This window comes from Anser brachyrhynchus (assembly GCF_964034855.1).
Source record: "Anser brachyrhynchus genome assembly, chromosome: 1".
NCBI classification, from domain to species: Eukaryota; Metazoa; Chordata; class Aves; order Anseriformes; family Anatidae; genus Anser; species Anser brachyrhynchus.
Window position 1 is genome coordinate 113,485,615 of NC_137694.1, and position 15,940 is coordinate 113,501,554.

General features: G+C 41.9%; 1 protein-coding gene across 2 annotated transcripts in view; it reads right to left on the bottom strand.

Annotated features, from left to right (window-relative positions):
• Positions 1–2,559: 2,559 nt before the first annotated feature.
• Positions 2,560–15,940, bottom strand: part of URB1 (URB1 ribosome biogenesis homolog) — a 49,392-nt gene continuing 36,011 nt past the window's right edge. For both annotated transcript variants that reach the window (XM_080570379.1, XM_080570380.1), the window contains exons 31-39: positions 11,809–11,969; positions 11,320–11,431; positions 9,547–9,653; positions 8,837–8,980; positions 7,987–8,096; positions 6,701–6,877; positions 5,740–5,981; positions 4,382–4,972; positions 2,560–3,758 (exon numbers count right to left, since the gene is read on the bottom strand). In XM_080570379.1, the coding sequence (XP_080426505.1) occupies positions 3,553–3,758; positions 4,382–4,972; positions 5,740–5,981; positions 6,701–6,877; positions 7,987–8,096; positions 8,837–8,980; positions 9,547–9,653; positions 11,320–11,431; positions 11,809–11,969 (1,850 nt within the window). In that variant the 3' untranslated portion in view covers positions 2,560–3,552. The remainder of the gene's footprint in view (positions 3,759–4,381; positions 4,973–5,739; positions 5,982–6,700; positions 6,878–7,986; positions 8,097–8,836; positions 8,981–9,546; positions 9,654–11,319; positions 11,432–11,808; positions 11,970–15,940) is intronic.

Consider the following 15,940-nt stretch of genomic DNA (forward strand, 5'->3'; position numbering starts at 1 on the left):
CCTGCAGGTACCTTCTGTACACCCCGTACCTCAGGAAGCAACGTGTCTTTGGGGTTGTTGCCTTCACCAACTTCTTGTCAGTTTTGAGAAAAAGGCTTAAAAGGCCTGTCCTCGTGATGACTTCGGTGAGGGCAGACCGCTGGGCCCACTGCAGCGCGCACTCAGCTTTCACCTGCATGGTTCTCATCACAAGGACATCGAAGCGAATAACTTGCACTAAGCTGTATAAACTCCTTGTTTTAAAACACAGGCCCATACATGGGGCAAGTTTTCCACTTCTGAATCCTCTGCAATTTATTTTATTCAAGCTTCATTCTTTAATACAATGACTCACCGTGTAATTTATTAAAATGAATTTTGAGTATGTTGGCAGTAATTCACACACAAATAATTCAACTGCTAACCATCTGTTTTTTTAAAGATATTTGACCATTATTTCCTGAACGACTCCATAATAGTCTTTTAATTGCTACATTACTACAATGAAGCTCACAGAAGCAGTGAGAGATTAAGCCATTTCTAAAAGTTCCCACATGCAGAGCTACATTGTTCTTACTGATAAGCAGATATGAGCTATATATTTTTTACATGAGAGGCTGGCAGCTTTAAATTGTCAGCCTATTTACATTATTTTTGCTTCCAAAACAACCACAAAAAAGTGTATGAACAATACTCTTCTCCAACCTTGAATATCTTAATAACAGCAATATTGGAGATACTAACAAAACACTGGAAGCCAGGGAGAAAGTAATCAATCAATACTGTTCTTTCTGAACATTTAAGGCTATCAGAAGACCATCATTTAAATATGCAGCCTTATGGCAGACTCAAATGTAATTACTCTGCATTTACATGCACTACTGTAAAGAGCATACTGACACGTCTGGCCCTAGGTGCAGTCGTGGTCTCCTCATGCCACTTTACACTTCTGTGGTACCTTGCATCTTGTCAGCTAAAGCCAAATGTAACCTTGACAGTTATCCTTCTTACTTTAGCAATGACAAAACTGCGTGCAGACATCACTATGTCCATTCACAGAGGGAAATATTACGGTGTGCAAGTAGCTGTTTAATCAGAAGAAATTCAGCGTGCCTGTTTGCACCTGATGCTCCTATTTCCAGAAACAGATCTGAACTCACAAATTACTCTTCCACATGGTTGAGCTTCAACAAATGAATTCTGCTCCTGCCAGTAACACAGTTGCATAATTTTTTGTAAAGCAAACAGGGCGTGGGAAAGCGTAGTACAAAGCACAGAGGTCCACCCTCCAAAACAATCTGGGCTTGCAACTCATCGAAGACTGTAACAAATCACAGAATCATAGAATCATCTAGGTTGGAAGAGACCTCCAAGATCACAGAGTCCAACCTCAGCCCTAACACTAACAAGTCCTACATTAACCATACCACTAAGCTCTACATCTAAACGTCTTTTAAAGACCTCCAGGGATGGTGACTCAACCACCTCCCTGGGCAGCCCATTCCAATGCCTAACAACCCTTTCAGTAAAGAAGTTCTTCCTAATATCCAACCTAAACCTCCCCTGGCACAACTTTAGCCCATTCCCTCTTGTCCTGTCACCAGGCACGTGGGAGAATAGACCAACCCCCACCTCGCTACAGCCTCCTTTAAGGTACCTATAGAGAGCGATGAGGTCTCCCCTGAGCCTTCTCGAGGCTAAACAACCGCAGCTCCCTCAGCCGCTCCTCATAAGACTTGTTCTCCAGACCCCTCACCAGCTTCATTGCCCTTCTCTGGACTCTCTCGAGCATTTAGGGTTTGGGTTTTGTTCACTTACAAAGTGCTTGGAAGGGTCTCCAAGTACCTCTACTGCTGCTCTGCAATACATTATATATTGTGATGGGTTGACCTTGGACTACAGGCAGTTCTGACCCAGCTGCTCTCTCGCTCCCCCACCTCAACAGGACGGGAGAAAATGGGATGAAAAAGCTCAGGGGTCAAAATTAAGAAAAGGGAGACTGCTTAACAGTTACCATCAGGGGCAAAACAGACTTGACACTATATTCATTATATTTAGTGCCAAGAGATTTGGGCAGTGACTGAATTTCTCTAGTCCCATGTGAAAATACATTTCTGCATCGCAGTTTTTATGTTGTTTGAATGGTTCTACCTCATGTCTTAAATTCTCTCAAACAAGTCATACTGTAAACCATTGCTAGGTGGGATCAGTCCCTCCAGACAGCTGAAAGACTCTTTCCCTGCGTGTCATGAGTACTTTCTTTTCCAGTCAGATGAGATGGCAAGACATCTTTCCATTTAGCTCCAGCTCTAGCCACTTATTTCATATTCTGGCACTTGCAAATCCTTTGGTTTCATTCGTTTCTTTGTTTTTTTAAATTAAGTAGAATACATCTTTTCATTGCAGAGAAAATTTCTTGATGTCACACTCTAGGGATTCTGTATCAATATTATGTCACACTTTAGCCTCTAATGGGCTTGCAGCTTTTTCAAGATGTATTTTTCTATTTTTAAACCAAGCCTTCAAAAAGATATTATGGCTTATTTAAGAGAAAATATTTACATGCAGAAGCAATCCTCATTATTTTCATCTCATGTTCTTTTATTCTTTAAAAAAAGCACATTATATAAACATCACAAGGAGTGTGCATTTCTGAATTTTTTTTCTTGAGTACGGAATTTGTACAAAGCACCTAGGCGCAGCACATATTCATGAGTCAATTTAATAAATCCTGTTTTACACTTCAAAGGCCCAACTTCAGACTCTGCATGTTTACATACCTGGAATGGTTTATTATCTGCCCTCAAGGCCACGTTCAAGAAATAGTTATCAGATTTCACAGAGAATTTCCAATAAAAAACATGTATTATCAATCAGCAGCAAGTCATTGGAGCTTTAGTTCTCTCTCTCCTCTTTTCAGAGTGGAGAGAAGATAGGTCTTTATTGCAAGTTCCAGCAGTGGTGACGGTCAGGACTTTTTTTTTTTTAATAAAAAAAAAAATGTATATATTAAAAACCCAGAGAGAACCAAGACAAAAACTGCTTTCAAAGGAATTTAAAAATTAGAAGAATCCTACAGCATCATGATGTCAGTGTTCAGCATCTTGTCTTTGTACCGTTTTTCTTATCTTGTATCATGAAGGAAGCTGGGTTCTTCAAAAAAATAGTAAATCATCACGGCTAAATTTCTGAATACTTGTTTGCACTTATACTAGACTGTGGTGAAGTACTGCAGTCCTTTTCGCCATCTTACATTGGAGAGAGTATGGAGACTGAAATACCGTCCAGAGCAACACATTCATCAGCCTTTTTTGGTTCTTCAGAAAGTTAAAAATGGTATAAATGACATTCAGTATCCCATACTGTTGAAGAAAAGGAAAATTATGGCTTTAATGTTCCACTGAGAGATGATGAATACAAGTCTTCCCCCCTGAGTTTGCACACAGTAATAAAATATTGATCTTATGACAAAATACGTTAGATTTGTATGAGGAACAGTTCAGGAGGGTTTCATGGCTCACAGCAATGATGACAGAGCATATAACATTAAAGACTAAGTGTCAGTTCACTGAATTAATGTCCCAATGTAGCCGAGTAAAGGATTTTGCAAAGAGGCGTAATAGTTTCTTCTCCTTGTTTATGAGTTTCCATGTCATCATCACTTAATTCATCATCTGTCTTACTGCAGATCAATTTGACATGGGTTATTAACATATCTGGCTCCTGTGCTCCAAGCCATATGTCCCCAATGTAAACAGAAGTCAGGAATACACAAACAGCTGTGGAAGAAAAATTAGAGAAAAATCAGAACAGATATGCTTATATTTCCACATAGCAATAACAAAATAACCCGCCTTACCTCCAGAACTATGTTTTACAATAGTTTCCTAACCTAGATGGAAAACGTGGGTTTTTTGCTCATACAAAGCCAGTGATCCTTCTCATAGTGAGGAAAGAAAGTGGTTTCTTGTTAGCACACCCTTCTGACAGCTTTAAATAAAAAGCTTTGAAATCTGACCTGTGTCTTTCGCTATCAAATAGGAACACTGAACAGTACACGGATCAGAACCCACATGGACTTATTTGTTGCAGACTATTTTGTCCCTTGGAGCTGCATATTATACACCTCACTGAACTCCATTATAATCCTAGAAAGGAAAGTTTCTTTCAGGAAGTATGACTATTGTACTATCAGAAATCCCTACAGCACAGCCACGTTCTGTGCTACCGACCCACACGGCCACACCACCAGAGATAAAATCTTTGCTGTGTTGAGTGATGAGCATCAACAGACACAGGCAAACTTCAGTTCTGATGAATAAAAAAACCCCACAGAACTACCAATTTTCTACTATTAGCCCCTCTGCCTTGTAATGCAAGTGAAAAAGAAAAGACAAGGTACCTTTCTTGTTCACATCCTCTTCCGTCATCGCTGACAGGCACAACGTTTTCACGAGCTCATGAAAGCTGTTGTTAGTCAGGCCCTGAGCATCCATGAGGTGAAGCATGATTGAACTGAACAAACAGAGCTCTTCCAAGTGTCCAGCTGTCCCACTGCTGGCCTGACAGATCCGGGTGTAAAACCTGAAGATGTTGTTTCGCAGCATCTCGTCCCCGAGCACCTCCTGCACTACCCCTGGGTGTGGCAGGACGCAGTTCTGTAGCCACCGCAGTGTTAGCAAAACATTTTGCGTATTGAGACTGTGCTCAACCATGGACTTCACGAGCCATTTAGTTACTATATAAGTGGTCGCACAGTTAAGATTGACTGTTTCATCTGCAAGGTCACCAGATTTGAGGGGCTCCTCCGAATGTTTGGTAGGCATCGCTGGGAAAGCAGGCTCCCAGCGGGCAAATATGGCATTCAGATCATCTCTGCATTTCTCCAGCTCAGAGACTTTTAGCTCTTCAGCAGTGTCATCTTCTCTGTTTGCCTCTTTCTTTTTCCGAGTGTGATGATGTCCGTGAGACGAGGCTTGGGATTTGTTCTTTTCTTTAATATTTTATGTAAGAAGAAAAACAACATCAAAACAGACATCAGGTCCTCCAAAGGACTTTGTACAAAATTATTAGCCTCATTAGCAGCCTGAGCCTATGCAATTCAAAGCAAATGGGCTACAGGCAGCTCCCACTGACTCCCAGGCTGAAACACCTTTCTGAACTGGATTCCCTAACTTGGACATGGACAATAATGAGGCCCTGGCCCAAAGCGAAGCCATGGCAGTATTTCAAAGCTCCACAAGATGCAGTTTTGCCAGCAAGGCTACATTATTTATACCAGGTCGTGAGAAATTCCCGAACAGCTGTTCTTTGTGCTAGCGGAGTCACAGCACATGCCAGCGCACAGAAGGTGATAGCAGCAGTTACACTGCTTTTTAATAACACAGGCTGAAGGAGCAAAGCCTGCTCTCCTCCAACATAGCTGCATCCCGGCTGACTGTGGCTGATAAAGCACTGTCAACCACGGGCGTGTAAATTTTTCCCATCCCAAATGTGCTGAATCTGCAACTAAGTTTTATTTTAAAGCTCCTTCCCTTTTTAAAACTGAATTGCTTTAGGGCTTCCAGAATTGTGTTAAAGTTAGAAACCACCAGAATAAAGACCTGAAAATTGGCTTTCCATTCCCATTCCTCCTCCCCCGAGCTGTAACTGATTGACAAAAGTTATTAACACTTCTTTCTGTGAAGTATGCCTAACTTTCATGGTTAGCGTATAGCAACCCCAACAACATTGCTTTTCTTAAATATTTTTAGTACTTACTAAGCAATTCTTTGATTTGGTATTTCTGAGCGAGAGCCTGCACATCATCCTGGAGTTGCAGGTCTTTCTCAATGACACTCCACTTATGCAACAGCAGCAAAATCTCTTTGTTCGAGAGAACGCTGTCATTCACTGTAAAGCGACTCATCTCTTTGAAGGCCTCAACAACTGTAGCACGATATCGCAGCACGGAACTGAATGTAGTCAAAAACTGAGCCAGTTTGGATAGATCTAAATTAGTCCTATAAAAATAAAAACAAATAAAATTGTCATGTAGTTTTCTGCATGCTAATTAATAAAATGCAATAAGTCCGGGTTTTTCCTCCTCACAGTCTCTTCCTACAGTTTTCTCCTGCAGTTCTCCACACACATACTTTTGTTTCTCAGGATGCCAGTAATAATTAATTTCATTCCCACAGAATCTCCACTACTGTCTGGCACACCAGACTGTGCAACATAGCCTTTGCTCTCCTACTTGTAAAAACTAAAGGCATGTGGCACACAAGAAAGAGGCCAGAGGTCTTGGAGCTTCACCTACACTTCTTTATTTTGCACGTATTTTCTAAATTTTGAGGAAATAAAAACAAACATAGATTTCCTAGGCTATGGAAATACTTGTCTGCACGAAGAGCTGCAGGTGTTACTAGGAACACAAACAGAACTGGTCATCTATCCATTTCCTTACAACTCTCCCTGCTGCAGCTGCTGTGCTTTGGCAGCTAAGTTCACTAAATCTGGAGAGAAAAGACTGACCCCTTCTTAACATTGTTGTGTGGAACTTTGCACAATTTCTCCTTGTACAATTTGCAGGCACAGTTCAGAAACTGAAGGGGAGAAAAAGCATTAGACTATCCAGAGATCAAGAAATTCTTCTAGCCTTAATAAATTTCAAACTGCACAGGGGATGACAAGCAAATTGATTGAAAAACAGAAACAAAACAAAGCAAACAAAAAAACTCACCTAATGTGTTTGACCAATGTTATCAAAACGTACAGAAATTCATTTACAAGCTGAATAGGAAGAAACTTCCTCTTCTCCTGGGATTTTTTCTTGCTTTCCCTGTTGCCTCCAACATTTGTGAGCCACAGAGTATGGATTAAGGAAATGATTTTATTTAGCAGCTTGTTTTCCAGAAACCTGAGACAAAGAAAAAAACAAACATCCATTAGGAAGACAGATCCTAACCAGGAACCAGTCCATCTCCTGAAGGGGGCCATGTTCTGGTGCACACGTGGAGCTGTGAACGGCAGTAGCTGCCTCACAGCCAGGACCCCATCAGGGCAGGGAGTGCACCCGCCTGAAGCCCCAGGCACTTGAAGGCCCAGTTACTGCCCCTCCTCAGACATGGAAAGCCCCCAGCCCCTCCTCCTGCCACACTGCACATGGGGAAACACAGCCGTGTATCACAGCCCCCGCACAAGACGTGATTTCTTACTTGCATCTGTCGTTACCTAGTTCTGCCAAGCAATCCATTAACTTGCAGCCATTGCCACCATTTCTTTAAAGAAATTACTGTTCAAGACAACTCTAAGTAGTAACAGCAATGCTTACTGCGCAGTACCAGGAGCCACATTTATTGAGGAAAAATAGAAAAAAGTGATCACATTTTTGTACAGAGGATGCAAGAAGAATAGTATTCCAAAGTACAACCACAAATTAAGCAGTGGGTGCCAAAGAGGCCCCAAATCCAGACTTTTTCAAATGTACCAAATTGTACCAAAGAGAGGTGCAAAACAGCAGGACAGGACTCGTCCCCAGCACCAGTTCCTGGGAACTGTATGCACTGTCCTGTTTCCATTGTGGGGTGCTCACTCAGGACTTGGTCAGGCTGATCACAACACAGATGATCCTGACACCTTGCGTGAACCTGCCAGGAAAATCTATGCAAAAAAAGACTGTGTGTGCATGCATGCACATGCGCACACGTATTGCAAGGGAGAGGCAAGTGGAGGAGGAAGGCATGGGAGGAGGAATGTTATAGCAAGCTCAAATTCCCTGTCATGCCAAGTACTTTGTCAGAGGTCCTGCAACAGGACATGAAGTGTGGGTATTAGAAATGAAAGATTCGTGTAAGCAAAAAATATTTTTTTCCCTAATTTTTTATAATGCCCTAAGTGCCAAATATCACAACCACCATCAGGCCATTTTTGTACCTGTCACCCCTTGCTTTTATACTCAGTTGCATAATTATCTCCTGCGTGTAAACAATGGAATTGTTCTCGTTTCACCAATATTTCCCTAGTTACCTTTTCTCTAAGATATGCAGTATCCAGGTTAGGAGGCTGTGGTCTTGTATGAGCTCATAAGCAGCTTTGGTGACATGGGCAGCATTTTGTAGTATCTCCAGAATATGATTCTGAAACAGAAAATATAATTTGTTCTTTTACGAAATCAGAATATAGTCAAGATCTAATTATTATCAATCTCTGAGAAGTATACAATTAGCAATCTGGCTGGTATCCGGGATCTAATCAACTTAAAGTTAAAATGTATTTCCAAAACATCACGTGTTCTTAGTAACCTCAGGGAACAAAAGACGTTCTCTTTTTAAGGCTTCATGCCCACAGACATTACTCTTAAAAAAAGGAAGTCTTTAGGAGCAAGACAGCCTTCTCTCTGTCCAAGGTTCTCATACCTAACCGAGATACTCTTAACACACTGGATTTCTCAGGGTGGATGTCTTTGAACGTTAGAGCTGCTTTCTTGTGAACTTTCTTCCAACTAAAGCTAGGTAACTTGCTAGTTAGGGAATAAGCAGACCTAAATAAGCAAAGACCCTGACCATATGAGCAAAACTGAAGCCGCTGCAGTATTTTTTTTAATGAAGAAATAGAAGTAAGACTGTACAGCCAATCCATCAGCTGATGAAGGTGACTGAAGTTCCATGATGGCAGGGATCTGTTCTAATTTCAGGGGCCAAGGATGTGACTGATTTAGACAAAAGTAGGCTTTTCCCTCCCCAGCACATACAAAATCAACAAGGAACAGATTTTCAAGAGGGAAAGGGAAGAGTCAACTGCTCCTTTCTGCTTCGCATTTGGTTAAGATATCTTAACGGTGCAAATTATTATTATTTTTTTAAATATATATTCTTACCTGGGAGCCTTCATCACACAAGGGACTGTTGAAAAAGGAAAGAATGACATGGAAAATCCTCTGGTAGTCATAAAGCTGGTAGCAATGCTTATCACGCAGCCCTTCTCCAAGAAGTCTGAGAACCCATTCACGTTCTATTTTGTGCTGGAAGCCATAATAAAAATAGTACCATCAGACATTTAAAATATCTGCTCAGAAAGCACAACAAACTGGTCCCCTGGGAATGCCAGCACAGTCCTCACAGCTTCTTATGGACTTCTCAACCTTTATCAGTATCAAATTTAATCAATAACACCATCCATCAACAACAGTTACTCTACAGCCCAAATTATGTACTGACAGTTGAACTTGAAAAGTTCCTAAAAAGTTCCTAAACTAAAACTGAAAAGTTTCTCAAATACCTCCATTGAATTCAACTGTAATAATCTGAACTCAAATATGAATTAAGTTAGCTAGGACAGGACATTCTGCTTGTTCTGCTATACAGTACACAGCACAATTCATGATTTCATTATCTGCTGTTATTAAAAAAAAAAACAACAAAGAAACAGAAATAATACTTACTCAAATATAAAACAAAACTAAGAACTCAACAATTAGCTTCCTTTAATTAACTAATTATGGAAGAATAAAATTTGTTTGCATTTTTATAGCTTTTTTCTATCATTTTCAGAAGAATTAGTGGACACCCACAATGGGATTTGTATTACCTCAAAATCAAAACTGTAGAAAAGCTGAAAAAACCCTGGTACTTTCCTCAGGTCCAAATACTGGTGTGACAGAAGGAATCTGTTTATCTTTGTATACATGTGCTCCTCTGTGAAGAGAAACAATGGTTACTGAGGAGGAGGACAATGTTCCCAATACACAACCACGCACAAAAATAAATGGAACCTGTATTTGCCAGTTTTTCAGCTAGCTGTCAGAACAGCACACTAATTACAGCGAGGAGGCCTCGTGCTCTAAGGCTGATTTTATTGTTGGCCATCCTACTTCTTCTCTTCCCCCAAACCTAAGTTCATTCAGAATGTGCACAAAGCAGGTTCTAAGATAAATAGTCAACACAGCTCGGTTTTCAGCAAATCCAGTGTTACTTTAATGACAAAACAGAAGCCTGCTGCAAAGCTAGAGGCAAAGCTCTCCATGTTTCAAGCTTAAGATTTCACACCGGGCAATCACCTTTTTCAATCTACATAAACACACCGGTACAAAAATCCCACACCTTTCTCGTGAAATACCAGAATCCCTCCAACTTCACATATTTGACACAAAGCACTGTCAAGGGCAGGTGGGAGCAACTAGCACTACACTTGTCCCTGGTAAACATCCATCCAAGCAGTGGATAGCAGAAGTGCTTTCTCCTGTGCCAGCCACAAGGTCTCACGAGGGAGCGAGGCATCTGCTCAGCCCAGACCCGGGATGCTGCACTGTGTAGGTTTGGCTCCACGTGCAGACCCCTAGGGCACAACTTGAGCTGGGCAGAGTACTTGGAGGGGAAATTCAAACACAGAACCATTTTTTTCAGAGCTGCCATTTGGCCATTCCACAGGGCAAAACAGGCACCCCAGCAGAGACTGCCTTATGGGCACGTTCAATCCAGTCCCATTCACAGTCACCTCCCAGCTGTGGTATCAGCTCTACTCATGAAATATGAAAATACCACAAGGAAAGTGTTACTGCACAAGTGAGAGTTATAAACACGTGCCACAGCAATGCTTCATAGACAAATGGTGTTTAAAGGCCAGGATTTTAGGTGTGGTTACCCATACAAACCACACAGAGAGCTTGTTATGTGGCATATAAAGCAAGGCAGGAGGACGAGAAACAATGGCCATATGTTAAAACAAGACAGTTTCAGCCTAGACATCAGGAAAACCTTTTTCCCACGTAAGGACAGAAAGACAGTGGAACAGGTTGCCCAGACGGGTGGTGTAGTCTCCCTCTCACCCTTGCAGGCTGCCTACAATCAGTCTGGAGGACTGGATGTTTTCTAGGATAAAGCCCTGAGCTAAAAGGTCTGTCCTCGAAGTCAGCACTGCACTTGGCAGTGTCTAGATAAACACCTTGCAAGGTCCCTTGCAACCCTGATGCTGTGATTCTCCTTTGCAACAGTGGCTTGCACGGTTCCATGTCTATGGGCAGAAGGATACTCGGGGCCAGCCTACTCTGATCTGCTGAACTGGGCCCACAGAGTTTCACTCATCTATTCCTCCCACCACCCCCACCCCAAAATTACAAGGAGGTGGGGACGTCATCCCTAACGGATCAGCCTGCTTCTGTGCACAACAAAATGGCACTTCCCATTTCTCCAGGTAGGCAGTCTACACAAGCACTGAAAGGTTTTCTTCGAAATACAGGAAAGCATGCTTTATGGCTGCTGCGACTCTCACAACTACCTCAGTCTCCAGGACATTATTCCATGCACATCCACTCTCTCCTCTTTAACATGCCCCAAGTTCAACATGCACAGCAGATTACAGTACCTGGCTTCAGCATCTGCTGTGCCACACGAGCAATGTAGAGGGTTAAAGAGAAGGTAAATCTCAGGTTCTGCTGCCGGATTCCATTTTGCACAGCATCCATGAGGTACAGCAACTGCAGCACAAGAACCCGGGGGAGAAAAGCTTGAACCATCATCCAAACAAATACAACAGGTGAGTGTGAATACATAAATAAGCTTCTGGGATATTTCATAGGCCACATTCAAATATCAATTCCATTGGGATTCCCATTCCTACAAGTAAAAGCCATAAGAATTTCTAAGACATTTTTCCCCTTTTTTTTCCACCCATTGATTACAGAAGGAGCAAACACAAAGTGAAAGATGATAAACAGCAAGATAGAGGATAAAATGCTTCTTTTGGCTCTTTTATCACGTGCAGGTAGACAGATGAGCAAGGCAGCACCTCTCCTGTAAGCGGCCATGACATAAAATGTCCAACTGACAAACAATCAACTGAGTTCAGACTCACCTGCCTCTGTTCTCGGAAGCGAGCCCCTTCCAGATGAGAACGAAAAGAAGCCAAAACAAAATATGCTGCTGCTCTCATGTTGGCATCATAGCTGCTAAGTGCAGCCACTGTCAGACCCAGGGCATTGACTTCGACAAACTTGTGACATGCCACTACACACTCTGTGGGAGAAGAGGGGGAAAAAAGAGAAACATCCAGCACATCATGCTTACATGTCACAGGGCATATAACAGCACTGTGATCCTTAACAAGACTTCTACTCATAAATGCCAATTTCTAGATCTACCCTTACAAACTATTACTTCACCACAGCTGCAGAAGCTGAAGGCACCTTCAGCTAACAAAGGCATTCTGCAAATCACTCAGTAAGATTTCTTTATCCAAGCTGAAATTAAGGTGGTTACTCTCATTTATCTGAGACAGATACAAGTCTGCCTGGAAAAGTTAGGAGTAAATTCTGTGAACACATCACACATCTCACTGTTTTGGGAAAGCTAAGTGCAAGAAAGAACAAGGAAAATTCTCTTCTTCAGCCATTTTCTGGGCATTTGATAAGTCTGTGCCTGAAAGATAGATCAGCACAGTCAATGGAAAACCTACCCGCATTAAAGAGCTTCTGTAATGAAATGGGCAGAAGAATAATACCTAAATAAGCCATTTAGCCACAATAAAACTCAGGAACTGTGATCATGGAAGCATGAGCAATTCTGCTTTCACTTTCCTACTAAAGTACTAAGCTGTACCCCTATGTCCTTCTAAGACAGAAAAAAATCCAGCAATGAACAGTAAGCAGCCAAACAGAAAACACACCCTTGAATCTAACATTTATCTTCCATAGAGCTTTGTCATCAGGATATAGAGTTTCTTATTTAAAGGCTGTGTGTTTTGAGGAGCCCGTGCCGCTTCTGCTCACTGATGGCTAGAAATGACTTGATGTAAAACCTCCAGATTATCTCCTGCACTACTACCCAGCATATGCCATTCACCAGTAATGGAACAGAATGGCACCTCACTTGTATTTTGCCAGCTCAAGTGAAAATGTATTGAGGTTCTGAGTTTGGCAATAATATTCATGCATTTTCTTGCAATTCACACTGACGACCAAGAGGAAGTTTTGGAGAAATAAACATTCCTATTTAAGAGGCTCTAGCCTTACAGACAAGTGACTATATTTGGTCCTCTGATTTCCTTCCCGATCACTACACACGTATGCCTAATACATTTAAAAAATATATATTAAAAATAAAATAAATTAAATTACAGATTATTTATGCCCCCGCACCAGCAGCTGGGCTGTTTCTCTCATCCTGTCCTCTGCTGCCAGAACTCCTACTTCTCCCTCTGCCTGGCAGTTTCACACCCAGCTCCACTAGTTACGGGACAGGTCTCCGCCTCCCTGCGCTGCCTCCCACCACCCAGCCCACTTCTACAAGGCCAATGCAAAAGCATCACTGAATTGCAGTACCAGGGCTTTTCAGTAAGTGGTTTTAACAGTTATTCCAGTGCTAGGAATTACTGTACACTTCCCTACGCCACTCCTCACCATAGCACATCAACTTTAACTGGCATAGTTCAAAGCACCTCAGTCATTCTCCTAGTGAGCAAAAAGATGCCTCGTTTGTTAGGATGGCACGCTCTCACCAGAGCTTGTACAGACCTCCCTCTACTTTCAGGAACTGGGCAAGGATACCACCTGACCGCCAAAAGAAGTGTGTAACAACATGTAGATGGAAAACGCGAATAATTTTATGCAGTGATATCACAGAGAAATCCAAGGTCCTTATTACAGCAGTAAAGTTCAAGCTGGTCACAGAGAGATTTATTTAGAAAAGTTTCTTCCACTGCAAACATGCAGTGGAAATATTTTCCATCCAGCTGACCTTGGAGAGTGTGTTCAAAAACTAACTAAGCTAAAATAACAAGCTATTATTAAAAAAAAAAGAAGCTAATTCTATGTCTGTTTAAAGTACCTTGAGAATCACGATGGAAAAGCTTTCCACAAGATGCTTATCAGAGCTAAAGTTAGACAGAACTTGCTATCTGCCCAACTCCAGACTTAGTTTTTACTCAGTGAGCATTAAACACTGTGCAGTAAGTCTGTGTTTATAAGTTCAGCAGTTATATAACATCTGTGCACGACACTGTGCTGCCAGTACAAAGAGCAAATAAATAAAGAATTGGGAATTCCAAAAGCAGCTGACACGGTTTAGGAGCGCCATGGGACTCCAGCTCATAAATCATTTGTGCCCTCTAAAAATGCCCCTCTTAGGGCACAGACTCTCACTGGGCGTGGAATGATTTAGAGAAATGTTTTTCCCCACCCCAGTTTACCACCCAGCCTACGCTGAGGGCTAAGGCTAAGGGCTCCACCTGCACGAGCTCCCTCAGCCCTGCTGCTGCTGCTTTGCGGCCGTCCTCGCCGGGTGACTGTACCACCGACAGGTCACCTCATCCCTGCCACCAGTTAGGGTGGTGGCCTCCAGAGGGTGGGTGACAGCGTCATGTGCATTTTCAGCTATTACACCTAGGTCCAAGACAGAGTGGCTTGCTCACGCTCTTCATCACTAACAATCCCAAATCCAGCATTAACTGGATTGCCTAAGATCCACCCTACTGCAAAATACCTCATAGCTTTGGTATTTTTTCCTCACTAAATTAGAACACGAAATTATAAAGAGCAGATTGCAACTATACCTAAATAAAGGCTAAGAACACACAAAGCAGGTACTGTACTGTAAGGGTCTAGGTGAACAAAGTAAGACTCAGTGTGATTTTACTGAAAGAGTTATCAGCCTGCTAATTGCTCATGATGTTATTGTTGTGGAAAGCAAAATCCAGTTTAACTACACAGTGGTTAACCACAATCAACACAGGGAGGGAGCTGGTTAGGAAATTCCTTATAGTTGCCTCACTTTGATCTTTAAATGCCCTCCAAACAGGCAGCTGCATGTGAACAACAGCAGGGGTATCCATATGCACAGCAGTCATGTCAAACAAGGAAAGTGAGGGTAAGCAAGCGGTTTTCAAGCACCATATAGATTCTATCAGACCTTTTAAAGATAATGAGCACAGGCATATTCATGATACACAGTGGCCCCACATATCTGCCTGATGGAAAATGAATTGGCTGAAGTTTCCCTGTAACATAAGCACAGCTTGTATCAGGTCACACCTCCAGTCATTTCTGTCAGTCTCCCTCACAGAAACTGACTCCCTTGCAGAAAGTCTCTCTGGTTAAGGAACAACCTCACCCTTCCTCAGTAAGGGCAGCTTCCACCTTATGCCCAGAGCGCTTCTCTGAACACTGCAGGGCATATTTTCCAACCTGTCTTGTCTCTGCCCAACTCCCATTGAGAAAACGGCTGAAAGTAGGTGATTATTGCTCCTGACAATTCAACCACAAGGCAGCCCCAGATCAGAGCAGGCTTACCAACCGCAGGCGGGGCACCGTGTGTACCTGCAGAAGGTACCAACCCTCCAATGCCTTTTTTGCTCACCATGTTTCTGTGACACCATAGCTGATGCAGGAAACAGCTCTACACAAGCACCAGAAAATATACAACCTTCCAGAAGAGAATATTCTCTACCGGTCCCTTTTTATGCTATTTTATAATTGTACTGTGCTGTTCTTTGTGCTATACTGAATGATAAGAGAATATAAATCTTTGTCTATTTTTTAAACTCTCCTAAGCTGTTTTTAGTTCCAGTTTAAAAATCCCTCTCATCATATTAAGCAGATCACTCCCTCTACACAGGGTTAGCCATCTACATTTGAAAGAGTTATGAAGGAACACCTAGTCTTCTGGACGAGGACAGCTTGGTGGGTATGCTGTACCTACCTAAGTACCTAAGTCCCACTAGAAAGGTAACACTATTTAGGAAACTGCTTTTTTTTTAAAAAAAAAAAAAAAAAAAAAGACTTTAACAGTAATTATGTCTAGTTACTTTTTAAGCCATTCTGAAAATCACAATGCAATTCAGTAGGTGGTTAAAGGATGTATATATTTTGTCTCTCCAAAGCAAGGCACATGATTTCTTTGAAGTATTATCCCTTAGACTTTGAATAACAGAGCTACAGATGGAGCCATGCAGCTCCCACAGCAGAGTAAAAATAATTAAATAAAATGCCAAA